Source organism: Phascolarctos cinereus, unplaced genomic scaffold (genome assembly GCF_003287225.1).
Source record: "Phascolarctos cinereus isolate Bilbo 61053 unplaced genomic scaffold, phaCin_HiC Scaffold_3;HRSCAF=262, whole genome shotgun sequence".
Lineage (NCBI taxonomy): Eukaryota > Metazoa > Chordata > Mammalia > Diprotodontia > Phascolarctidae > Phascolarctos > Phascolarctos cinereus.
Window position 1 is genome coordinate 78,921,495 of NW_027555736.1, and position 27,021 is coordinate 78,948,515.

General features: G+C 40.4%; 1 protein-coding gene across 1 annotated transcript; it reads left to right on the forward strand.

Annotated features, from left to right (window-relative positions):
* Window positions 1-13,659: 13,659 nt before the first annotated feature.
* On the forward strand, window positions 13,660-26,611 carry RBP4 (retinol binding protein 4). The gene is made up of 6 exons (XM_020964145.2): window positions 13,660-13,767; window positions 13,877-14,009; window positions 14,119-14,258; window positions 14,560-14,666; window positions 23,763-23,975; window positions 26,325-26,611. The coding sequence occupies exons 2-6, from the start codon at window positions 13,899-13,901 to the stop codon at window positions 26,336-26,338; spliced, it is 585 nt and encodes a 194-aa protein (XP_020819804.1). The 5' UTR covers window positions 13,660-13,767; window positions 13,877-13,898; the 3' UTR covers window positions 26,339-26,611.
* The last annotated feature ends 410 nt before the right edge of the window (window positions 26,612-27,021 follow it).

A 27,021-nucleotide genomic window follows, 5' to 3' on the forward strand; every position in this document is an offset into this window, starting at 1 on the left:
TTTGTCTTCTCTTTTGTTTCTTCTTGCCTCAGAAGAATGGAGTTGCCTATGAAGCAGTAACAGCAAGTATGGTCACTGGCAGCAACAGCTACTGAGGAAACAGTGAAAGATGTAGGCCACTTCCCAGAGGAGTCATTTTGCAGCAGCTCCCCAACCTGCTGAAAGCCCAGAGATGTGACAGAAGGTGCTGGCTTAGGGAACTCTTAGAGAGGTAGCCTGGAAGCTGTGACTTTGTTGTTCAGGACACTAAGCCCTATAAGCACAATTAGCTCCTAAATCCCGAGAGAATCGTTTGAGCATCTTAGACCAATCCATTCTTAGACTTCAAATCACAAGCGAGTAAGTCACAGGCAATGGCCTGGCACTGGTTAATGCTTTTGGTGAGGACAAAAATCTAGAGTTTCACAAATTGTATTTATTTAGCATTCTCTTTGCAAAGTGACCGTCTTTTCAATGAAGCAAAGACTACCTTTAATCTTAAACTGCTAGTAAGGGAAAGTATATGGATTTCAGAAGTGTGTCTTAATTCATCAAGTCATACTTCATCAGGGAGGTGGGTTTAGCAGGCCATTTTCAAGTGCTCTTAACTTAAATCAAGGAAAAAGATTTGAACAAAATCTATTAATGATTTGACTGTGAAATTAAGTTATGATGGCATAATAACATAGGATGTGAGTAGTACAATTGTTATACCTTAGAATTCAGCAGTACATGTGTTTAAATAAACATTTATGATGTGTAGATATTATGGCTGAATACATAATACAAAATAATACCCATAGCAGGGGAGAAAAATGAGCAAATCTATGGTGTTTCTGTTTACAATCCTATTGTAAATACGGTTTTCTTTACTCTCCATATTTTAAGAAGACATCTGTTGCTCTGGTCATGGATGACAGGCATAAACCATGTTGTTAGCTTCCTAATCAAAATTAAGCACAATGCACGGCATATAACAGATTCTTAATAAATGCCTATTGATTGAACAGTTGATTTTGTATATATCTTATATTTATTTATTTGTGAACATGTTGTGCTCTTCTAGCAGACTACAAGCTCTCTGAGCGTAAGGGACCATTTGTTTTTTGTATTTGTATACCCAGCCCCTAGGATAATTAATGCTTTGCAAATTGCGGGGGCTTAGTAAGTGTCTGTAGATTAATAATGGATTCTACTCAGACTTTGTGCAGGACGTCATCCATGACATTGCTGAGCACCTTTGGAGATCATTTGTTTCCCCATGTGATACTCTGATTTTGAATTTCAGCTTATTATTGAACAAAATTATTTCTGTGGTCTAAGTGTCATGGTATATTAACATATACATGAGAGACACGTTGTGTGAAGAGGATCTTTAAGGCTACATTCTGCTCTCCTGAGTCAAATGCTTTTTTGGTAATTAATAAAAGATAAACATGATAGGATATTATCTTTTAATTACATAATAACCCAGGGCAAGGGATGTGCTGGCCACAAAATCCTCCGATCTTGAGTTAGTTTCTTTTCTTCTTAAACTGGGAAGAACCACAAATCCCAGGGGGTTTTGTGGCCAGTTTACCTCTTGCCCTGGGTAGTTACAATTATATACTCTATAGCTTATGTCAGTTGTGCAATTATGAAGTTGTGGTTTATTGTAAAAACAAAAACAAAAAATGCACCTATGAAAGTCTTCTTATTCCCTTCTACTATTTTCATTATGAATGCCTTTATTGCATTAATAGATCATTCTTATAAACTATGTAAAGTAGATATATAGGTTTTGAGGGCATCAAGGCATAACTTGGTTCTCGGAAGCTATACCAAGTCAACATATCAGGTCTTATGCAAGCTGTAAAGACTTTGAGTACAATCCCCAAAGTGTGTCTCATTTGAGGAACAGCCTACTTAAATATAGAGAGCCTCATGACCAGGAGATGGAGGACACTTAATGATGAAGTTTTTGGCCATTATGATCCATGAAACAGATGCCAACATAAAATGGCCCTTTAGAGAAAAAGATAAAGAGCAGGAGAAGACATACCTTTCCAACCCAATCTATTAGCAATTTCAAAAAAACGAGGACTCCAAAAGAACCCAGAAACTACATCAGCTAGCAAAACCTGTGTCTTATTGTTAGCAGCGAGACATGGTAACCAAAGGCAACACTAGTATAGAGTCCCAGTTTATTTGCCAAAAAATTATGGATAAGAATGATGTAAAATCAAAAGCATCATTGCCCCACTAACCACCCAAAAGTAGGAATGGAAAAAAGAACCAAAATGTCTACTTCATTGATATAGCCCTCATGAACCCAGAATGATACACTAGAATAGAACTTTTGACTATATAACTTTTATAAAAATCAGTTTGAAAAATCTGAGCCACAGAACCAAAAAACATAATGAATTGTAACATGTATTTCCTTAGTGTATAGTTATAAAATAAAGCACGCTTCTGAAAAAGTTTTTAAAAGTTTGATTCTAATTCAGATTACATTAAAAATAATGAAAATAATAATAGCTTAAATTTACATAGCATTAAATTTATATACATTATAAAAACTCATGATATTTTAAGGTTTACAATAAAAGAATTAAACTCCTGCACGACAAAAAAAAAAGTCTAGACAGTGCCTGGCTGCCTGCCAACTAAGCGGCTTACTCTTTCATTAAATATCAATTTAATCTATGAAACAACAGCCTGAATCCTAGAGTATAATAAATGCATTTTATTATATTTCTTTGAAATTTTTATGTGACATTGGATCATTTTATTGATAAATTATTATATTACAACCAAGTATTTCTTCTTCAGACTGTTTTTTCATGAAACTGTGTTTGCTAAAAAAAGTCATTTGGAAGTAAAAATAAAGAAGCAGCTGAGATCATTTGAAATCACCATCTTTTAGTTTCAGCCACAGCCTACTCCACTGATTGCTTGGCCTAGTCCAGCATTCTGCAATTCTCCTACTTCTTCTCTCTGACCCCTAGTCTTCTTCTTTCCGGTACACACATTCAAACCGGGAGTTCCAGCTGATCTTGTAGCACTTTTTTTCTCTTAATTAAGCTCTAATATGAAGCCCTCTGATTGGAAGGGAAAGAGAAGGAAATGAACATTTATTAAGCATCTACTATGTGCCAGGCACTGTGCTAAGTGCTTTAAGGTTATTATCTCATGTGACCTTCACAAAAGTCTTGTGAGGTAGGTGCTATTATAATATCCATTTTAACAGTTGAGGAAACTAAGGCAACAGAGGGTAAGTGACTTGCCCAAGGACACATAGCTAGAAAGTATCTGAGGCTAGATTTGAATTCCAGTCCTCCTGACTTCAGGCCCAGCACTCTAAACACTGAACCACCCAGATACCTCTGATTTGCTTTGGCTTAAATGGAGACATGGGCATGACTAGGTCTTTCCTTGGACAATACAGTTGGGGACACAACACCAGATATAAATCGGGTGTTATTCTATTCAAGCACACAGACAGCCTAATTTTCTAGTCAAATGAATTAAATTGTTTTATTACTTTGGTGTAATTGAAAACATCCTAGAGAAAAAAACAGTCAAACTCATTGTTGGCTGCCATGCCATCAAAACATGAAGTAAATGAGTAAAGTTTTCATTTTTCAGTTTGGTTTTGGCAACTTATAAACAGAGTATGGGGTTAAGAGTCTATGGTCCATTCTCTGTCGTCCCTTTCTCTTGCCTGCCATTTTGGATTGTCAATGAGAGGTTCAATTCATGCTCAATGGATGCTTAGTTTTGCGTCCACAAGTTTCAGATCAGGGCTAAACTTTTTTTTTTTAAGTAGAATAATGCACAGTGTGATATGATTTTTAAGAGGCACTGGAATTGGAAACCAGGATTCAGGTCAGGATTTGCCACCTACTTAGCTGTGTGACTTTGGGCAATCCACTAAACTAGCAGGTTATTATAGGTAGAATGCTCAATACATAGTCAAGGAGATCAGAATTTAAATAGTGCCTTTGACACCTGCAATTTGTGCTTCTCTTGACAAGTCACTCGATCCAACTCTGCTTCAGTTTCCTCATCTGTAAAATGGGGATAATGGGATAAAATACCTATCATACCTCCCTCACAGGGTTGCTGTGAAGCCTAAATTAGATAATCTACTTAGAGTTCATTGCAAATGTTAACTCACTTAATAAATCTATATAAGTGCATGAGGTAAATGTGAGCTATTATTAAAGCACCAAGTCTAATGTGTTTTCATTATTGTTATTATCTTTCAGTATCAGGAATCCAAAGCTAAGAGTATTTTTTAAAAAGCATTTTCCAGGAGCCAGTTTTCTCTAGTGGCCCAATAGATAGAGCATTGGACCAGGAGTCAGGAAGATCTGAGTTCAAATCTGTCCCTAAACACTTAGGAGTTGTGTGACCCTGGGCAAGTCACTTAACTTCTGCCTGCCTCAGTTTCCTCATCTGTAAATGATGATCATAAGAGCATCTACCTCACAGGGTTGTAGGATCAAAGGAGATAATAATTGTAAAATGCTTAGCATGTAGCAAGTGCTTAGTAAATACTTTTTTAAAAAAGGAGTAACACATATTACAATGAATTTAACATCCTCCACTTATCGACATATATTTTAATTCTCAGTGACTTTAATGAAAAGTTAAGCAGAAGGAAGGAAGGTGAAAAAACATTGGAAATTCAGGATTAAGAAATGAAAGAGGCCAAAGGCTTGTAAATTACTCAGAAACTTCATACCCATATGTAATTAATATATCTTGAAGGAGAGAGCTGAAAGATGCCAGATGCAACAAGCCCAAAATGATATTACAAAGGAAATGAAAATGCTCTTTCTTATGAGATAGAAAATGACTTTACCAGTGTGACAGCCCTTTCAGAATTAGTTATTTGTAACTTGTCAGATATCACTAACTGTTCAGAGCAAAGGTAAAAATTAGGAGAAAGAATAGAGACATAAAGAAATTGTGTACAAGTACAAAAACTCTAACTTGACCTATTTAAACAAGCTGTTAACTCTCCAAAGTGGGAAATGGATAAAAGTAAAGACATAGACCCTTATTAGGACTAATTCTTGGAGAAGTTTAACCGTTATAAACTCGTTGTCATAATGAAGATGTCAAAAGAAATTAGAAACTTCCTGAGGTAGCAAACACTCGATCTTGTCATAATTAGAAGGATGAGGCACTCATAGGCAATTTTGTGGCATGACTTGGTTCCTCTTAGCAGAAAGTATTTTTTTCCCTTCCAATTTTCTTTTCAGTACTTTGTCTTAATTTCTACCTTGTCTTTTATTTCATCTGTGTATTGTACATCTGCTAATACCCCAGAAAGGGAAAACTCTAACATTTTATTTTTGTATTCCCAGCACACTGCTTCATCCATGGCACAGGGCTTTAACAAATACTTGTTGAATCGAAGTAAACTGAAAACCTGTCTAGAGTACAGGCTCATTTGCAAAACATTGCATGTGAAGATGATTAAGCCTATGAAGTATACCACTTTACAAAACAGCAAAAAATCAGTGAGGGGTAAAATAACTCTGTAGAAAGTTTGGCATGAATGGAAAATGCTATCCACATCCAGAGAAAGAACTATGGAGTCTGAATGCAGATAGAAGCATACTATTTTCATTTTTTTGCTTTGGGGTTTTTTCCCATGGTTTTCCACTTTTTGTTCTGTTTCTTCTTTCACAACATGATTGATGTGGAAATATGTTTAATATAATTGTACATATATAACCTATATCAGATTGCTTTCTGTCTGGGGAAGAGGGGAGGGAAGAGAGGGAAGGAGAAAATTTTGGAACTCAATCTTATAAAAAAAATGTTGAAAAGTATCTTAACATGTAATTGGAAAGAAAATACTATTTACAAGACATAAAAAATAAAAGAAGAAGAAAAAGAAAGTTTGACATGAGACTAAGCCAGAGCGTCCTGAGCATTTATTTATAGTTGAAACTGAGAATAATACCAGAAATAGGTTTCAAATGGAATAGATTGGCCAGCAACCAAATATCATCATAAATGGAAGTAAAAACAATACATTTGGACCCTAATATCTGACTCCCTAGTGTATAATATGAGAAAGTAGAAATGTCACTTAAGAAAATGAAATTGAGCCCTGAAGTCAGGAGGACCTGAGTTCAAATCCGGCCTCAGACCAAATACCTGACATTAGCTGTGTGACCCTAGATAAGTCACTTAACCCCAATTGCTTAAAAATGAAAAAAAATTGGGGGGGCAGCTAGGTGGTGTAGTGGATAGAGCACCAGCCCTGGAGTCAGGAGGACCTGAGTTCAAATCTGACCTCAGACACTTAACACTCACTAGCTGTGTGACTCTGGGCAAGTCACTTAACCCCATTGCCCAGCAAAAAAGAAAGAAAGAAAGAAAGAAAGAAAGAAAGAAAGAAAGAAAGAAAGAAAGAAAGAAGGACAGAAAAGAAAATTGAGAAGAGTAGCAAGTCTTGGTCATACACATACAGATGAAAGCCATGCTCGAGGCTATGCAATTTGGAAGCCATTCAGGTCAGTTTTTAAGATATTTTGAAAGCAGGGGCAGCTAGGTGGTGCAGTGAATAGAGAGCCAGCCCTGAAGTCAGGAGGACCTGAGTTCAAATCCGGCCTTAGACCAAACACTTGACACTTACTAGCTGTGTGACCCTGGGCAAGTCACTTAACCCCAATTGCCTAAAAAAAAAACCAAAACAAAAGATATTTCACGAACAGAAAGATCCCAAGAGAATGGAAAAAGGTTATATTTTATATTAATTCCAAAAGGTGACCACAAAGTCATCAGCAGCCATTGATTCATATGTCTACTTTCTCTATAAAATCTTTGAGAATGATCTATAGAAGCAGAAGAGGTAACTATAACTCGTGGATTTATTCAGCATCGTAAGACTTGCGAAGTGCTATTCTCACAATAAAGCTGTGAGGTAGGTAGCAAAATACAATTATCTCCATTTTGCAGATGAGGAAACTAAGATTCAGCTTTGTGATTTGTCCATGGTCACACAACTGGGATTATTTGTCAGAGCTGGGGTTTGAACCCAGTTATCCTGACTCTTGAGTCTAACATACTGATAGTATAAATATACTGAACATAGTGGAACATGCTGCTTTGTAAGAAGGACATACGCTTTTATTTTTATTTTTCTCTGACAGTGGACATGTTTGGACTAAGCTACCCGTGTTTGTTTACTCTGCCTCCCTTCTGACCACATATTTTTACAAATTGCCTGCTCAAAGTTAGGTCAACTAGTCTGACCAGGTCACCATAAACCAATGACCCTGTGATCTCATTACCACCACACCCTTAGCTTAGGACAGAAATATATTGCAAGTGTGTGTGTGTGCTCTCACATACATGGCCTGAGAAGTGGCAATGAGGGGCAGTGGATGGTGCTTCTCAAACATGTAGCCCCAGGACAATTTTTAACCCCCCCAAATTCTTGAATCTTACATTCCTAGAACCAGCTGTGGAGAGGCACTGGTGTAATCTCATAGCCCAAGAGATGGCAAACTGAAAGAAAAGAACCTCATAGCCAAGTGGTAAGAGCTCCTGAAACCCCAGCCTTTGAGCGGTGGTCAAGAAATCTTGTACTAGAATGTGGTCCTGGGACTGAATCACAAAACAGAAGAACACCAGAGCTCAGAATGAGCCTAAAGCAGGCAATGAAATCTGAGAACAGCAAAAAAGGTTACTCTTGACATGGTTGGTAAAACTTCACTGGGGCAAAGACAAGTAGGATCAAAGACAGAACAGACCTGCTGCTTGGGACAATAATCACTGATCACAGAGTGAAGAGAGAGCTGAGCTGCTCCATCCCCATTTTGCTTCTTTTTTTCTGCCAAGGAGAAAGCTCTTTTTACTAGAAGGGACAAAGATGGCTAACATGGTATTGGTGCCCATGATGTGAGCACCTGACAGCCCTTGATTAATTCGTGTCACCAGGCTCAAATGAGTTGCATCCTCAGGTAACGAAAGAGTTACCAGATGTGATAGTGATTGTGAAGACATAGCCAATGATCTCTGAAAGATGTGGGGAGCAGGAAATGTGTTCTGGGATCAGAGAAGAGCAAAGGTTGGCCTAATTTTCAAAAAAAGGAAGAGAACTGAGTCTGCAAACCAGAGGCCAGTGAGTTTGGCTTTGATTCCTGGGAAAATTTTACAACAGACAAATACAGAGCAGTGCCTGGCATATAGGAAGCATTAATAAATGTTTGTTGATTGACTGATAGTGAACATCTTGAAAAAGAAGCAGTTATTACAAACAGCCAACATGGCTCCATTAAGAATAGACCATCTTAGCCTAAGCCCTTATTTTTTTATAGGGTTACCAAACTGATAGCTCAGGAGAATGCTGTAGATATAGTTTACTTAAGAGGTCATGTGGCATAGTGGATAAAGAGCTGGCTTCCATGCAAGGAAGACCTGGGTTTAACTCTGATACCTACTTAGGTTAATAGCTCAGGCATGGGGGACCTGGGGCTTCGAGGCCACTTATGGTCCTCTAGGTCCTCAAGTGCAGCCCTTTGACTGAATCCAAACTTCACAAAACAAATCCCCTTAATAAAAGGATTTGTTCTATAAAATTTGGACTCAGTCAAAAGGCCTCACCCAAGGACCTAGAAGGCCATATGTGGCCTTGAGACTGAAAGTTCCTCACTCCTGGTTAAACTAAAGTGGTAGAGGAAGTTTTTTTTTTACAACCTATCCCTATAGTTTACCTTTATTTTATCTACAGTTGACAAAGTATTTTATAATTTTCTTGTGAAAAAAGATGGAGAGAAATGGGCTAAAGGATAACAAAATTAGATGAATTTCGAACTGGTTGAATGGTAGGACTCAAAGAATAGTCTTTAGTTGTCTCCAGGGCAGTGTCCTAGGGACTTGGGCTTGTCTTTGCAGTGTGTAATATATACATATATACTTACATACATACATATATATATATATATAATACGTAATATGTAATATATATACTTTGTACTATATAATATATAGTATATAATATGTAATATATAAATAATTTGGGTAAAAGCAGGATAACATGCTTATCAACTTTGCAGATGTGGCTGTTGTTGTTGCTGCTGCTGGTAGTGGTCTTCTGTTTTCAAAGAAGATCAATAACACAAAGTTGGGAGGGACAGCCCACATACTGAATGAAAGAGTTGGAATCCAGAAAGCTCTTGACAGACTAGAACATTAGCCTGAATTGAATAAGATTTATTTTGATTGAGATAAATGTAAAGCCTTAGACTTGGGTTCAAAAATCAATGTTGGAAGTAAATGAAGGAAGAAGGGTGCCTAAATCACAGTTTACATGAAAAAAAGATCTAGGGGTTTTTGAGGCAAGCTCAGTACGAGTCAGCAGTATGATATGGACACTAAGAGAAAGCTAGTATGATATTGGGCAGCATTAAGAGCTTCCAGGAATAAGGATACAATTCTGCCCTGGTCAGACCCCATCTGGAATATTATGTCCATTTCTGGACATCACATTTTAGGAATGACAGTCATAAGCTGGAGAATGTCCAAAGACGAGTGACCTGGAGAAGAGACTTGGAGGGTATGCAAGAATTTCAAGAGCCACCATGTGAAAGAGGAATTAGATTTCTTCTGTTTGGCCCCAGAAGGAAGAACCAGAAAAAGTGAATGGAAATTGCAAAGAGACAAATTGCAAATTTGGGCTTTATATGAATAAAAGAAAAAAAACAATTAAAGTTGTCTTTAAAATGGAACTGGCTACTTTGGGATGTAGGAGGCTCTTCCATCTTGGAGGTCTTTGAGCTGAGGCTGCATAATCATTGTCAAGTAAGTGGCAGTGGGGATTCATATTGAGGTATGAGTTGGAGCACATATGTGTTGAGGTGCCTTCCAACTCTAAAACATTATGATTCTGTGATTGGCATGACTGTAAAAGAGTATGCCTAGTCATATAGAGAAAGCAAGGAAAAAGATAGTAGCAAATGAGATTTTAGCTGAGATTTGAAGGAAGCCAAGAAGTGGAGATAAGGAGTGAGAGCATTCCAGGCACGGGAGACAGTAGTTGAAAATACATGGTGTTGGGAGATGGAGTATCTTTTGTGATGAAGAGCAAGGATGTCATTGACACTGGATTTCAGAATATGTGAAGGGGGAGTAAGGTGTAAGAAGTCTAGAAAAGTAGGAAGAAAGCATGTTATGAAGGGCTTTAGAAGCCAAATGAAAAATTTTGTACTTAATCCTGGACATAATAAAGAGTCATTGGAATTTATTGAATGGTGGAGGGTTGGGGTAGGGTTCCAGGACAGTATGTGACATGAATAGACTCACGCTTTAGGAAAATTATGTTGAAAGTTGAGCAAAGGATGGACTGGAGTAGGGAGGGACTTGAGCCAAGGAATCCAATCAGAAGTCCATTTTAATAGTCCAAGAATGAGATGATGAGGGCCTGCACCTGGAAATATCAGAAGGGAGAAAGGGGAGTATATAAAATGTTAGGAAGGCAGATATAACAGGACTTGGAAATAGATTGGATATGAAGAGTGAGGAAAAAGTGAGGAGCTGAGTAAGATACCTAGGTTGTGAGCCTGGGTGAGTGGGAGGATACTTTAGCAGTAGTTAGCAATTTAGGAAGAGGGGAAGGCTTTGGGGGTGGGTGGGAATAAATGTTCAGTTTTGAACATGTTGAGTTTGAGATGTCTAACAGGCAGTTGGAAATAGGCAGTCTGAAGGTCAGGAGAGAAGGAAAGGTGAAAGGAAAACCCATTATGATCAGATAAAGGAATTTCAGAGCTTGTAAACATGGAGGTGGAACAAGGTCAAGGTTATGACCATCTCTGTATGTAGCTGAAGTAGAGTGGAAATAGGGAATGGTAAACGTAGCATTTGAGGAACTGAGAAGTTAATATGTTTGAGTGAGTATCAATATGTATGTTGAAGTTCTTTAGAATGAGAGCAGGAGTTAGAAAGGAGAGAAAGACTGTGAGATAGGCACTGAATTTGTTAAGGAAGGAAGGAAAGTGTCCTGGAGGTCAGTTGATAATAGCTACCAGAATCTTGATTTGGGGATAAATGGATTGAATGAATCTCCAAGAAGAAAAAGGTCACTGAGTGACGGTAATAGAGAAGGAGTCTGGAAGTGGCAATGAGGAGCAAGGAGTTCTGTCACTCACTCACTATTAGTCAGGAGTGTGAGTTAAAGTTCAACCAGAGTTGGAAAGGGTGACCAGGGAAGCTGTATCATTAGGAGGGAGCCATGTCTCAGTAAGTACAAGATGGAAGGAGTGAAAAAGGAAAAGATTTAAGATGAATCAAGGACCACATAGAATAAGAAGGGTGAGTGGAGTGCAATCTGCATCAATGAAAGGAATGAAACACATTGATGAGATCATGGATCTCTGGAGGTATACAAAAGCCTGGTTCAGTAAGTAAAGAATCAAATCAAAATATTTATTAAAAACTTAATTCATATAGTGCACTCAGAGAGGCATCAGAGCATAGTTGGCCTTGGCCTTGGAATCGGATGTGGATCCAAATCTTGCCTCTGACACAAAATTTTGGGCAAATCATTTAACTTCTTAGTGTCCTGGGCAATTCTCCAAGACGATGCTACAATCTGCATCAGGTGGAGAAAATTTTTATACCAGGAGCTTCCTAAACTGAAATGTGAGGTGCTTGGGAGATACAAAGATATACAGGGGGGGCTACTTGTCCATTGTCAAGTATGGTAAAGAAGCTTACTTTTTTAATGTGTCACAAGGGCATAGGAACAGGGACTGAACCTTTAATTTTATTGGTATAGGGAACTTCTAGGTGGGAAACAACATCTACTAATTCCCTAAACTAAGGGCCACTCTTCTTGCAAGGTCTTGGAGAGTTACCTAGAACAACAGAAGTTAAGGACAGAAGGACTGAAAGTTTACCTCACACAGTCTTTCATTTGCCTAAGAATGAGAGTCAACCTAAGACTCTTTTATGGGACTAAATCTCAGTGTGGTTCAACCTTATTTTACTCACCAAAGCAAAACCTGAGTTGACCTATATACAATTATTTGTAATCATGAAGAAATCTGAGTAAGCATGCCAAAATCAACTCTTAATTTCATCAGGACCAACTGAAAAACCTACAAGAGTAAAGAAGATTAAGTACCTTTCTCTTGGGTAACCAAGAAATACAAACATATAAAAATCACATCAAAATGATTAGCTCTCTCCCCCTTCTCCCCATACTTGTGGTAGATGTGATTAGCATAGTTTTAGAATCACAGAAAGTTAGAAAAGACCTTAACATCTGGTTCAAGCCTTTTCTTTGTAGATGCAGAAACTGAGAGCCAAAGAGGTAGACTCATGCCCAAGGTTATACAGCTAATTAGTGGTAAAGGGCTAGATGCCAAAGTCCTGACTCTCAGTCTAGCTCTTTCTGCTACGTCCCTCTCTCTCAAAGGAACCACAGACTTTGTCTATAAGATTACAAAGGTGAAGAGAATCTCCTTATTATGTTCTTTGGTGAAATCCTTCCCACCAACGAACTATCCAGTTCTAGCCTATTCCTGTGGCTATTCCAATGATGTTGGCAACATATGGACAAGGGGGAGGTTATGGAATATCCCATTTGTTGGTCCTTTGGTCAGTCCTCTTCCTCTCAGCCAAAGGCTGTGTCTTCCTTGGTCACTACTAACTAAACTGATTCTTTGGCTGTCTCCAGACAAATCCAAAGCAAACCATTTCAGACTCAAAAAATCCAGTCTATCTGAATGTAGAGTATCATGCAGACACTTTGGAATTCCATTGGCTCAGGACATAGATCCTTATCTGTCCCATTTAGCCCCTGATTCTTCCCAGGATCAGTAGCTTTGAAAAAACCCAAACAAATTCCTATCGAACTCTAAAATAGTTAACTCCCCTTGCTGATGGTGTCATGGAGTAAGCGGGCTGTCACTGTGATTATTCAAAGTTCTCCTCTGCTGTCCAGGGTTGCATTGCTAGAGAATATTTAACAGGGGTTTTAGTGTTTCTACAGATGTTGAAAGGCTCGGACAAATATTGACCTAGGGGCACCACCACTTGCCTGAAGGAGAGAAAAATAAATCCTTTATGTAATAAAGAGTGCTTTTGCTGAAATTCTTCTAATATCTTTCATAATTTACCCTCCAGTGGGAGAAGGAAAACCTTTGACAACATTAGCTCCATGGTAACTAATATAATGATGACCACACTGGTTTCCACAGGGTCTCTAAAGGACCTAATGCTTCTGATGATCCGTCTTACTTCTGCAAAAGTTGCAAAGGGCCTTCTGTCACTGAAGCTACGACCCTGCAGACACACGCCGGCCACGACTGGGGAGAGTTGTTGAGAAACTGAACCCGGGGCTTTTAGGCTTTTGCTGGGCTGTTTCCTATGCTTCTATCCCGCCACCCTTTCAGCTCTAGCAGCAGATCAGAGGTTCCAGTCGTTGAAACTGAGAATGTTTGACGTCCCTCTTGCAGACCCCTGTGTGTGGGGGCTGGCCCCAGAAATCCGGATGAATGGTGCCCCCCAGAAGGCTACGGCAGACAGATGACTGTTACGTAGGCTCAATCTCCGCGAGCCCCCTACCACCTGCTGAGCTTGGCTTTGCGCGCCCCCTCCCCCAACTCCCGGGTCGGTCAGTCGGTCGGTCTTTCACCCTGCAAAGTTACGAAAGAGCGGCCCACCCCAGCGCTATAAAAGGGGCGGTGAGACGCGCGCCTCCGCTTTGGCTCTGCAGTCGGCGGCAGCAACCCCAAGGATCAGCCGGACGCTCAGGCTGAGCCGCGCAGCATCTGAGTGAGTCTGTCTTGGAGCCTGCCCCGGCGCTCGCCTCCGGAGAAACAGTCAGGCAAAAGGAGGAGAGCACAACCGTCTTGCTGACATCCCTTTCCCTTGTGCCCTCCAGGACGGACAGCAGGAGCAGGAGAATGCAGCGGGCTTCGGCTCTCCTGCTGCTGCTGGCGCTGGGCGCCTGCAGAGCGGAGCGCGATTGCCGCGTGGACAGCTTCCGAGTGATGGAAAACTTCGACAAGGCCCGAGTAGGTATCAGCACGGCCCCTGCGCCCAGTCCGCCCAGGACCCCGTCCAGGGCCTGGCCAGGCTCAGTGGGTCTTCCTCCCCTGTGCCCCCGCCCTTTCTCCTTTACAGTTCTCCGGAACCTGGTACGCACTGGCCAAGAAGGACCCTGAGGGGCTCTTCCTGCAGGACAACATCGTCACCAAGTTCTCGGTGGAACCGGAGACTGGCAAGATGAAAGCCACGGCCAGGGGCAGAGTCCGACTTCTCAAGTTAGTGGCCCAGCAATAGCTTTGCGCTCACACTTCGCGGGGTTCGAGCTCTGCGCTCTTGCGCGCCAGCCGGACCTGTGCAGGTCCTGGACACTGCGCCCTGAGCTCCGGCCGGCCCCTCCAGGTCTGGGGCCGGAGCACGCTTGTCCTAGGCATCTGCACCGCGGTCCCCCGCCGCACCCCACCCCCAATCCGGTCCCGGTGCTGAGAGGTGGGGATGGGGGAATGGGCAGAGAAGGGACCAGAGAGGAGGGTGCGTCGGCCGGTCTCGATTTACGCTCCTTTTCTGGCCCCTTTGCAGTGACTGGAACGTCTGCGCAGATATGGTGGGCACTTTCACGGATACAGAGGACCCTGCCAAGTTCAAAATGAAGTACTGGGGAATGGCGTCCTTTCTCCAGAGAGGAAGTGAGTATTGACGTGGTTTGACACCCAGCCATCCAGGATTTGTGAGGCAAAAATGTGTTTCTTTCCAGTCGCCTCAGTACTCTGAGATACACTGTCTAAATATTACTCCTTGGGGACAGAGTTGATGATGAGCCTGAGAATGGAAGTGGATGGGAAGCCTGAGAAGATGAATTGGCATGGTCTCTTAGGAGTTTTGGGGGATCTTTGAATTATTCAGACTGTTTCCAGGACCCTTAATTCCAAACTAAGATACAGTCCTAGGTAGTCAGAGGAGATGGCAGACTACTGGTGGGTGGTCTTCTTTCCCACCCACTGTGTCTTTAAATATGCCCAAAGTATAGGTTTATATACTTATCTTGGGGAGTTCCATCCTGGCTTAGGGAGTCTTCCGTCTCAGAAAAATGCCTTAAATTGCATAGAACTTTACCATTTACAGGGAATTCTCCTATATATCATCCCATTTGATATTAACAATTCCATGAGGTAGTTAAAGCATTTTACAGATTTAAAAAGTGAGGCTTCTAAGAGTTAAAAGGACTTGCCTAAATCACACAGCTGGGAAATAAGAAAACTGGGATGCTAGCTCATATCTTAGGACTCCAAGTTGAGAGCTCTTTATGTGTTAGCACCTCTGTTCTCCCCACTTCTTGCCTATTCCACTCAAGTAGTGATATAGGGAAAGGACAGGGAAGATAATCATTACCTCACCTTTTTTTTCCTTCTGTTTTTTCTCTTTAAAAACAGGCTTCATGTTGTCACAGCTGCATTCTCTTTAATGTATTTTTCCATATATGCTGTTATCAGCGAGCCTTGAATTTAGGGGGCCTTGAATTAGTGAGCCTTGCTCAGTACTGAATGGAGAATCACCAAATCATAGACTTTCAGAATTGGAAAGGATCATAATGATTATCTAGACCAAATAATTTATTCATTCATTCATTCAATGGTACAGTGGATAGACTGCTGGGTCTGGAGTCAGGAAGTTGTTATTCGGTCATGTCCAACTCTTCATGACCCCATTTTTGGGGATTTTCTTCGTAAAGATACTGGAGTAGTTTGCCATTTCCTTCTCCAGATCATTTTACAGGAATGGAGGAAATGAGGAATTTCAAATACAGAAATTGAGGAAATGGTGGCAAACAGAGTTAAGTAACTTGCCCAGGGTCACACAGGTATTAAGTGTCTGAGGTCAGATTTGAATTCAGGTCTTCCTGACTACAGGCCCTGAACTCAATCCACTTTGCTGCCTTGCTATGCTAGGCGTTAGGAAGAACTGAGTTCAAATTTCGCTTCAGACACTTAACTAGCTATGTGACCCTGGGCAAGTCACTTTATCTCTGTTTCACTTAGTTTCCTTAACTGTAAAATGGGGATAATGGCCCAGATGAGGTAAACTTTGTCAACACTAAGTACACAGTGAGAACTATGTAAATGCTTATTCCCTTCTCTTCCCCAACCAATATTTATTAATCATCTACTATATCTATTCATTAGGAGAAATACAGCATGATATTGGTGTCAGAGGACCTGGGTTCAAATCCCACTTTTGACAGTCGAGCAACACTTTCTGCATCTATAAAAAGAGAGATTGGACTAGATGACCCTTGAGGTCCATTCCTATGGTCATATGAGCCTATGTTTAACAATTGCATTGTTTGAGATGTTGGAACAGAAAAAAATGCAATTGAAGATTGAGAGCTGACAAGCAACCTTAGGGATTATGGAACCCAACTACCTCATTTTACAAGAGAGCTTGTGGGTGATAAGTAACAGAGCCAGCTCCTGTCTCCAAATGTTCTTTCTGTTCTCCCTCAGCTGCCATGGGCATGATTCTCATGGCCTTTATGAACAATTCATTTCCCCCCTCACTTTGCACATGAAGAAACGCTAGCCCTGGAGAGTTAAGTGACTTGTCCAAAAGAGTAGCAAGTCTCTGAAGGGCAAATCGAGGGCAATGCTAACATTGCCATTAAGCATTGTACCACTCAGGGAGAGAAGAGGAGATGGACATCCCACACAAGTGCCATGTTAGAGGAGGTGAGGGCTGACAAAGGTACGCGGGCAACTTCAGCTGTTTGCACTCCCCATGATCTATGATCCTGTTCTGTTGACAATTCTCGGACATTGTCCCTTGGATGGAGCTGCCTCTTACACATCACGTCTTCCCTTTCCTATAAAATGGGGATTTGGCTATGTGCCGTAGTAGATAGAGCACTGGGCCTGGAATCAGCAAGATGGGTTCAAATTCAGCCTCAGCACCTTCCTAGCTGTGTGGTCCTGGGCAAGTCACTTAACTGCTGCGTGCCTCAGTTTCTGCAATTGTAAAATGGGGATATTAACAACACTTACCTTGCAGGGTTGTTGTGAGGAGCAAATGAGATAATATTTGTAAAACACTTAGCTTGGCACATAGTAGGTGCAATATTCCCTTTCCTACCTAGCATCGTTCTAGTACTCTAAGCTACTTTCCAGAATAGACGTTCCTGGAACTTGTTTTTATAAATTACTGTATAGTACGGTGAGGAAAGTGCTGGCTTTAGAATCCAAGAATCTCAGTTTGAATCCCAGCTTTACCATTTACCCCTGTGTGGCCTTGGACTGGACCGGTTACGTCTCTGTGCCTCAGCTTCCTCATCTGTACGTGACAGGTGTTGGAATAGATAGGCCCTGGAGTCCCTTTCAGTTTTGAATCCATACTCCTCAGGTGTCCATTGATTTACCCAGTACGTGAGTTCCTAAAACTATGTATATCAAATTTTATTTTAGCAGTGTTTTATATTTTTAAAAAGGAAATGCATTTCCCCGAGGGAAAAGAAGTTTCATGGCAAGGATTAATGAAAGCACACTAAAGCAGGAAAACTTTTAAAATAATACATTTAAGGGAAAATGGAATTTTCTAACCAAACGATACTATTACTAAAAATGAATTATGACTACAAAACCTCAGCTGAGATATGACCAAAATCAGAAACTGTGGACACATAGCGATATAGAGAAAATGATGCAATCTGAATGACTTATATAAACAAATATAGAATTACAGATTGACAGAACTGGCAGGGACCTTGGAGATCATCTTTCTAGCTCAATTTCATCATTTTACAAAGGAGGAAACTGAGGACCAGAGAATTTTTAAAATTATTTTTGATCAGTGATGTGACTTGTCCAAGGCCACACAGGTAATTAGTAGCTATATTAGCACAAGGGGTCTTAAACTGGGATTGGTAAACTTTTTAAAAAAAATTTTTTTGATAACCATTTCAATTTAATTACTTTCCTTTGTAATTCTGTGCATTTTATTTTATGTATTTAAAAACATTATCCTGTTGAGGGCTCCGGAGGGTTCATCAGACTGTCAAAAGGGTCCATGAAATCAAAAACATTAAGAGCCCCCATAGTAGCATTTGAAATGTGGAATTTGAATTCATTCTTAACACACATGGTTCCCCTATTTTCAGGCTGTCTGAATCCCCCTTCAGTTCCTGTGAACTTTTGTATGTTTCTGCTTCCACCCCCAAGAGTTTTATTTGGGTTTGTATTCTCCCAAACACTTAGTGCAGAGAGCACTGGTGTCAGAAAGACCTGAATTTGAGCCACTATCTTTACAACTTTGGGGAGTCACTTAAATGAGCCCTAGTTTTTTCATCGTAAAATGGACATAAGAATGCTTGCCCAGTTTGCCTCATGGGATTTCTGTGAGGAGCAAATGAAATAAAATCTGTAAAATGCTTTACAAATTGTAAAGCTCCATAAAAATGTGAGGGACTTTATTTCTTAAATATCTTATTCATTTTCTTTTTTTTTCCCCTTAGGTAGCATGATATGGTGGGAAGGACACTGGGTTTGGAGCCAGACACCCTAGATTTAAATTCTGGCTCTTATACTTGCAATTTGACCTTTGGCTAGTCAGGGCCTTTGACCTTTAGCTTATCGTGGCCTCTGACCTTTAGCTTATCAGGGCCTCAATTTCTCCATCATCAAATTGGGGGAAGGGTGTTGACCTAGATGATCTCTATAGACTCTTTTCATTTCTAAATTCTTTGATTCCCAAGATGTTTAAAGGGAGGGATATAGACAATCCTGAAGGAATTCAGATGCTACTATTTAATCGTAAAAATTCATTTATTTTACAAGGAAAGTTGTAACATGCCCCTTCTCCCCCCCAAAATCCCTATTTTGCATTTAAATATGTTTCTTTTAAATGAATAACTGCACCTTCCCCTCTGAGCTATATGTCCTCCTGTAAATGGAGGACAAAGAACCTCCCTCTATTCTGTCCCAAAGGCACCATGTTCCTGTGGAGTTGTGGCTGCAGTTTTGGATGATGGGGGAGGGGAGAAGGAGGGAGAACTTCAACCCTTCAAACATTCCAGCCTGACTGATTTAGATAATTGGGTTCAAAGTGTTTTCTTTGCCCTTTCTGGTCTTAATGCTTTTTATTTTCTACCAACGTTGTCCACATAGAATCTGGAGTAAATCTGTTTGATAAATCAGAAAAAAATCTCAGTCACACTGTTTGTTGGATTGACTTCACTAGTTTTTGGGGGGAGGTGTGTTTTTTTGAGGGGGGGGCCCAAGAAAATGGCAGTCAGAGTAGCTAAACCAAATTGTGTATATACCAGCTGATATCTTTCCTTTTTGGGTCCAAGGAAACCCGGTAGCAAACTTTCCACCATCTAGGCCTTTTGTCATGCTACCATTTGGGAATCAGTTCCCTGCACAGGGAAATACCATCTAGAATACTGGGACTTAGTACAGATGAGCTTCATCAGTAAATAGAGGTCCAGTGGGTTGTGTAGGCCTGCTTCTTCCTGAATATGAGTAAGATTATGGGCTTGGTCTTTGTCAGTGGGCCATGAGCAATTCTTCCATTGAAAACATTCTTATAAAGATGAGAATTTGACCAACAGTTGTTACTCTGGCATTATTTCTTAACACCATCATTGAGGCATTAAACTGAAAAGAAAGGGTCAAAGGAAGAGATGGGAAATGTCTCTCCTTCTTTTCCTCAAAGAGGTGGGGAATAATGGATGCAGAATGTTGCTTGTAGTACCAGACACAGGAGCTGTGTTGATTGCTTTTTCTTAACCTTTGCTCTGTCCTGTAGAGACATTATGTTGTAGTAGATGGAGAGATAGCTTTGGAAGGCCAGGATTAGAGTACCATCTCTGTTATATATTGTCTGTGTGACCCCAATCAAGTTAATTAACCTATTAGCGCTCTAGACAATTCTGAGACTACAAATTTCAGAGAAGGCACTCAATTCCGTTGGTAGGGGAAGCTTTCTCATCTGGGAGTTCCCCAAATCAATTAAATCACAAGTCTTGTACCCGTCTCCTTTCCTTATTTCAAGAGAAGGCTCCTTGGTTGGGTAGGTGGACGGGGTGACAGATCTAGGAATGACTATATTGCAGAAACAAAAAGCATCAATAAAATTTTAATTAAAAAAAAGAAAGGCTCATGGGAGGTGTGGTGGAAGTAAACCCAAATACCCTCCCTCCTTTTAAAGTCAAGAACAGTCATAAATTTGACATAACTAAGAATGAAAACTCAGGTGAATTTTGTCTCAGAATTTTGTATGCTCCGAGTTATTTGGGGAAATTCACAAGGCACAGATCTGCTGAGCTATTCAAGCCTGGAGAACTTATCTAAGTAAAATGTCAAAGAAAAAATGATCTTTTCCTCCACAGGAAAAATCATAATCATTTATGAATCATTCTGTGAAAGCCTTCAGGGGAGAACAAAGGCGAATTCTCCGTACGCCACGTAGGGGCATGGAAGGAAGCAGGACTCATTCTCTTGGTTTCTATTCTTGGTTCTGTGGCTGAGTAACTAACTGTGTGATCGTAGGCCAGTCATTTAACAGATGCCCACCAGCTCCTCCATTACTAAAGTGAATGGTGATTTTACTGAGCAGAAAGGTTTGGGATTTTAATTTGGAGAAAGTAGCCAAAAATATTTATTAAGTGCCTAATATATGTAAGTATGTCATGGAAGACATTCAGCATTGTAAAGTAGGGCCTTTAATCAAATTCTTTCCTCTTCCTTGTCTGGAGTAGGAAATACAGAAAGGTCCTGGCTCATTCATGGGTTGCTTAATGACAGTGGATAAGGATAAGAGCACAATTTCAGTCTGGAGGATTGCTGTGTGCAGCCCCTTGCTAAGACACATTCATGTAGGCATAGATAGCGCCTAACCTTTGTCCTAGGTCAAATGTACAAGTGCCCTGGGACAAAAATTAAGGACTATCTATGTAGATAACTCCCAGATCTACATACCCAGCCCCTGTGGCTATCCCGGGCTTCAGTCCCACATATCTCCAATTGCCTGTTGGACATTTTAAACTGGATGTGTCAGAGACACCTAAAAGTCAACATATCCAAAATGTAATTTACTATCTTTCCCTCTGTACTCTCCCTTCTTCCAGACTTCCCTTTTTCTGTTCTCTGCCTCGCCATTCTTTCAGTCTCTCATATTTGTAACATTGGTATTATTCTTGACTCTTATTTTCTCTCACCCCACATGTCCAATCCATTGCCAAATGTTTACTTTTCTACCTCCACAATGTCTCTTGCACATGACCCCTTCTTTCTACTCACACATCCACCATTTTAGTTTAGGCCCTCACCCTCTCTCATCTTGATTATCGATAATTGATCTCACTGCCTCAAGTCTCTCCCCACTCTGTTCTTTCCTTCATATCGCCACCAAAATGTCAGTCCCTTACTCAGGTGACTGCAGTGGCTCCCTATTGCCTTTAGCCAGTAAACACTTACTAACAAACCTACATGTGCTAGGCGCTATGCTAAGCACTTTAGGATAAAGTATATAATCCGATTAGCTTTTAAAGCCCTTTGCAACTTGGTTTCAACTATCATCCCAGTTTCACTGGACATTGCTTTCTATCCATACTCCGTGATCCAGCCAAACAGGCCTTCTCTCCGCTCCCCATCCATGACATGCCATCTCGGTGTGCCATCTCCCATGCCTGGAATGCATTTTCTCCTCAGCTCTGCCTCACAGAATCCCTCCCTTTCAAGACACAGCTCAAACATCATCTTCTACATGAAGCCTCTCCTGATTCCCCCAATTACTGCCCTCTCCTTAATTACCGTGTAATTAACCACTTTGTATTTCCTTATGTAGGTACTCCTCTCCCCTCTTAGAATCTAAGATCCTTAAGCATATGGATTATTCCTTTCTTCGTCTTCCTAGTAATTGGCACAGAGCCTGGAACACAACCGGTGCTTAATAAATACTTGTCCATTGACTATCCATCCTAATGGCCCCTAAAGAATTCCTGGAGCTTCCAGCTATCTCTGGTACATCTAGCCAGTACCCAAAACGTGCTTCAAAAGCGTGGTACCCCATTCCACTCCCCAGCAAAGAGTAGGAGATAACAGTGATTCCGTATCATACATATCAGAGCACTGAGTTTGGTACAAGTAGTGACTTGCTTGTGCTCTCCCCCAAATCACTCCAAATGCCTGTAAAAAATGGCTCTAAACAGAGCACCGAGTTTATCAATTGTTAATATACTGTGTTGGTAGTAAGGTGGGGCAATGGATAGAGTTATCAGGCCTGGAGTCAGGAAGATCTGAGTTCAAACCTGGACTCAGACACTAGCTATGTGACCCTATTTGCCTCAGTTTCCTCATCTGTAAAATCAGCTGGAGAAGGAAATGGCAAACCACTCTAGTATCTTTGCCAAGAAGACTCCAGATGGGGTCATAAAGAGTCACACATGACTGAGCAGACTTAACAACAATAACAACATAACGGAGTCAATACTCAATTATCTACAAATAGGCCAGACACTCATTACCTAGGACAGATCCTGTTTGTAAGTTTTTATTGACATCATCGCCCACTCTACTTGATTCTGAGATAACACTTCAATCATATGGGTTTGTGTTTATTGCTTACAGTATGCAGCCCAGCAAAAACCTTTTAAACCTATGTACTTCAAGTCATTTGAAGTAAAATTTAATTGTGCTTTAATTGTGCTGAGTATAAGGCAAGGATAGCAAGCCTAGAGAAAGGCAAACTCTACTGAGGTTGCTAATTCACACCTGTCTAAGGCAGGATGCTGATAGAGGTCATACATTTAGAGCTAGAAGGAACCTTACAGGTCATCTACTCCCAGTTGAGGATACTGAGGCCCAGTAACTCGTTCAAGTGGCAGAGGTGGGATTCAAACCCAGTTCCTTTAATCCAATTGGGAGAGGTAGGGGCCTTCAGGTACAGAATGATGCTCTTTCCACTCTCATCCATTCTCAGCATGATGTGGTTGAGTCTGAAAGGATACCACAGAGGTCAGAGAAGGTGCTAAATCAGGCTATTTAGTGAGAATTTCTTCATATGAAATATTGTGAATTCCTGAAAGATTATATCAGTATTAAATTGTAAATACTGAACCATCCTAAACTGCCTTCATTCCATCTCATGTCGTCCTAATACATCTACTGTTATTGGCTTTGTTTCTCGGACGATCAAGTTGAGTGAGGCATCTTCCTCTTACCTGAGCCAAGGGGGAAAGGTCAGTAACATCTCTCGAAACTATACTGTAATTAATTGTTTTATATTTCCCTTTTGGGGGGAGATATTGACATTAGCCAAAGTCTTTTGGCTAATATCAATTATACACACACAAATATTATATCAACATTTGCTCTTTATTTATTACATACACATCTAGGGAGGTCTCATCTGTAGTTTAGGGCAACATATAATAAATTGGAAATGGAAGATAGCATCATTATTAGAACCTATTATTAAGTTCATAGATAATTACTGAAGAAAATTATGTTATTCTTTGTTGTTTTAAATGAAGTAAAATAAGATCATTTCAGATTTTTTTTCAATTCTGTAAAATTATCTGAATTTTTCTTGGTCATAAAATTTTCTGAACTTTTTTTTGCTGACTTCTGAGCTAAATGAGCCAAATTCTATTCAGATTCTCCTAAGCCAGGCTAGGGTGCATCTGGAGAGGGCTGGTGTTGAGTACTATTCATTTTCAGGGTGTCATCTTCTTAATCTCACTGTTGAAATTTGTTCCTCACAAGTATTTGACACCTTTATTTCTTTGATCCTAGATGATGACCACTGGATTGTGGATACTGATTATGATACCTACGCACTTCAGTACTCCTGCCGCCTCAAAAACCCTGATGGTACCTGTGCTGATAGCTACTCTTTCGTGTTTTCTCGGGATCCTAGTGGTTTACCCATACGTGCTCAGAGAGTGATTTGGCAAAAGCAAGAAGAGCTTTGCTTAGGGAAGCAGTACCGGATGATAGTTCATGATGGTAAGTGTTTTTCCAACTCCTTCTAGGTACATCTAACCAGTAACCAACTGGAGTTTCAGGAGTGTGGTACAGTATAGGGGCAGCTAGGTGGTGCAATGGATAGAGCACTGGCCTTGGGTTCAGGAGGACCTGAATTCAAATTTGAACTCAGACACATAATACTTACTAGCTGTGTGACCCTGGGCAAGTCACTTAACCCCATTGCCTAGCCCTCCCAAAAAAATAGCAAAAAAAAAAAAAGGAGTGTGGTACAGTATTTACCTTGATGAATTATGATGACGCTCTTGACTTTTTCTACTAGGCAGTGAGTTGGTAGTGAAGCCTGTAAAGATAAATGCTATGTAAATATAAGAAGAAAAGTGGGATCTCCTAAGCCCTAAAAAATCCTAAGTCTAAATGTAAGGATTGAGTTTATTATTGTTTTATCTTCTCTATTGTCCTTTCCCTGGAGGGGCTCAAGGACTGGAAGGACACCAATACAACCAACTGAAAAATGAAAAAAAAAAATCAGGTGTCTCAACTACCTACCATTGAACTATCAAGGAGCACATTTGGCAATGATTTTCTTGTGGAAAATCTGGGAGAGATATCCCTAAATACCTGCCTTAGGAGAGGCTGTTGCTCATTGTAGGTCTTCAAAAGAAGACTGAATGATAACTTGTTGGGTCTGACCAATGGCCTCAGATCCATTCCAGCTCTAAAATTCTCTGAGCAACTATCCAATTTGGTAGAGCTGTCTGGACATCAGGGAGACGCAACTATCATTTATATAGTAGCTGCCACAAAGAGGCTGAAATGTGAACATTTCAGACATTTATTTTTCCATCTGAGGACAAATAATAGTTTGTATTTTTTCTTCTAAATAATCATCTGATTTACTTACTTGCCTTCTTCCTTTTGGGGGGAGACGGAGACATCCACTGATCCAATCACAGAACTCTTGCTGACTCTTGAGAGAAGAGGCACCATTTGGGTTGTGTATGTCCAACACCAAACATGGTGTCTCATGTGTAGCAGGCACTTGATAAGGGTTATTGAGCTGCAAGCCTTAGAAGATGCTTCTAGTCGAAGGCTACTTGGCTTTCCTTGGCCAATGCACAGATTTTGTACATCCAGGTCCAGAAGCGAGACCATATTAACTTTATTTAACAAATATTCAGGCAAAATGCAAAAAAACTGCTGGGGGCAGCATCCCGGCCCTCCACCCTGCATAGTACCAGACATCCAGGTGTTCATCATATGGACACACATTAAGAAGGCACAAGTCTGGAGAAGTCATGGTTGAGAGGAGACATGCTCCAGATTGATCAAATCATGACTTGGTCACCAAATCCAGAAATACTGGGACATGAGACAAAGGGGCCCTCTTTGACACTGGAGAGATAAATACAGATAATTCTTTCTAGGAGTTTGCTGTGAAGGGAAGAAGTAGATGATACCTTGAGGGGACAGCAGGGACAAAGAAAAGCTGTTTGAGGATGGGGAGGAACTGACAAAGGCCAAGATATACCAACTCACGGGGACAGGGATTGGCTCTGTCACTTCATTGGGATAGGTAGGTCCTGGGTGAGGAAACTCCCTCTACCAGTCCAGGTGAGGACCATCTCTACAACTTAAGAGTTTCTGAGATTTTTGTAGAACATGGAGAGCTTAAGTGACGTGAACAGAGGAATCATGAAGCCAAGTTTTCTTACCAGCTTCCTATCCAGCATATACATCATGCTGCCTCCCAGTAGAAATTCAGAGATTGGATAAGCAAGTGAGTCCATGATGCCCTCTCCAACTTCCCCCAGGCAAGCAGGAAACAGAAGAGGATTCAAAGACTGGTTGGACAGATTTGAGTGGCAGAGTTACCGTGGCAAGAAAATGGAATATAACTAAGCTGCTAAGATTGGTATCAAGCCTGTCTGTGCTGGCCACAGATTCTTGGGACCTTGACCTTGATCAATAATCACATGTTACCATTTGGAGGCTCTAGATGACTATGTGAATTTTTCAGTTTTTATCCAGGGTGGTTTTTTTTTTGGTTTGTTTTTGTTTTTTGCATCATGTAGACAAGTGATTCTCAAACTATTTTTTGCTTATGGCACAATATTATTCTTTGCCAAGAGAAATGACAGTATACTGTAGGAACTGAGAAGCTCACACAGGTCCATGCAATTTTAAGTTCCGTACAATTCTCTGAACCTTTAGCTCAAACTCCTGTCTTATTAGGGTGCTACAACATACCCTTTGAGAGGCCCTGATGGAGAAAGAGCAAAATCAAGATTTGAGGACATCATTTTCTAGACAATTAACTCAGAATGTCATCTACCTCTAAGTAATAACTTTGTTTGTTTTCTATTTCAGGCTACTGTGGTTAATAGAAACCCCAAGCAATGGAAACTCATTTTGTCACTGCACCATGGATGTAGAGTTTCATTTAAAAACCTCAGAAATATCCTCATTCAACCTTCAGATCTATTCATCTGAGTTGCCTAGTTTATTTCTGAAAAATACAGAAACCTTTACCAAACCTAAATTTATAAAGGAATGCATGCTAGCTATAATAAAATGTATGTATTTACTATCATTTTATTTTAAAAACTGTTGAAGATAAAGATTCCAAAATGTTATAAAATGTAATCTTCCATTTACTCTTGTTTTGTTTCTTGTTACCGTCCAAATTAGAAGTACTCAGTTCTGTTCTATCCAAGCACAGGTGGTGTATATTTTGATTTATGTAAAGAAATTCTCAAGTATTGAAATTTCTGAGTTAGAGAGCCCTATGTGTGCCCCTCAAGAATGTAAGTCTCATACAAAATTCCAAGTGAAAAGGGTTAATGGATTAGTTTCAACTCTAAGCCTGGTATAGTAGAGTACTGGATTTGTCTTTGGAGAACCTGGTTTTCAAATCTACCTCCACTACTTATTACCTTCTGGGCAAGTTAATCAACTTCTATGGTTGATTATTTCTTTACCACTAAAATAAGGGAGTCAGAATAATCTTCCAACTAACTCTAATGACTGTGGTCTGCACCCATTTCCTAAAACAGGGTTTTCCTGT

Coding starts and splice junctions, on each gene's coding strand:
- RBP4 (XM_020964145.2), top strand. CDS start 13,899: ATGCAGCGGGCTTCGGCTCTCCTGCTGCTGCTGGCGCTGGGCGCCTGC. Junction 14,010..14,118: donor AAAACTTCGACAAGGCCCGA/GTAGGTATCAGC, acceptor TCTCCTTTACAG/TTCTCCGGAACCTGGTACGC. Junction 14,259..14,559: donor GGCAGAGTCCGACTTCTCAA/GTTAGTGGCCCA, acceptor GCCCCTTTGCAG/TGACTGGAACGTCTGCGCAG.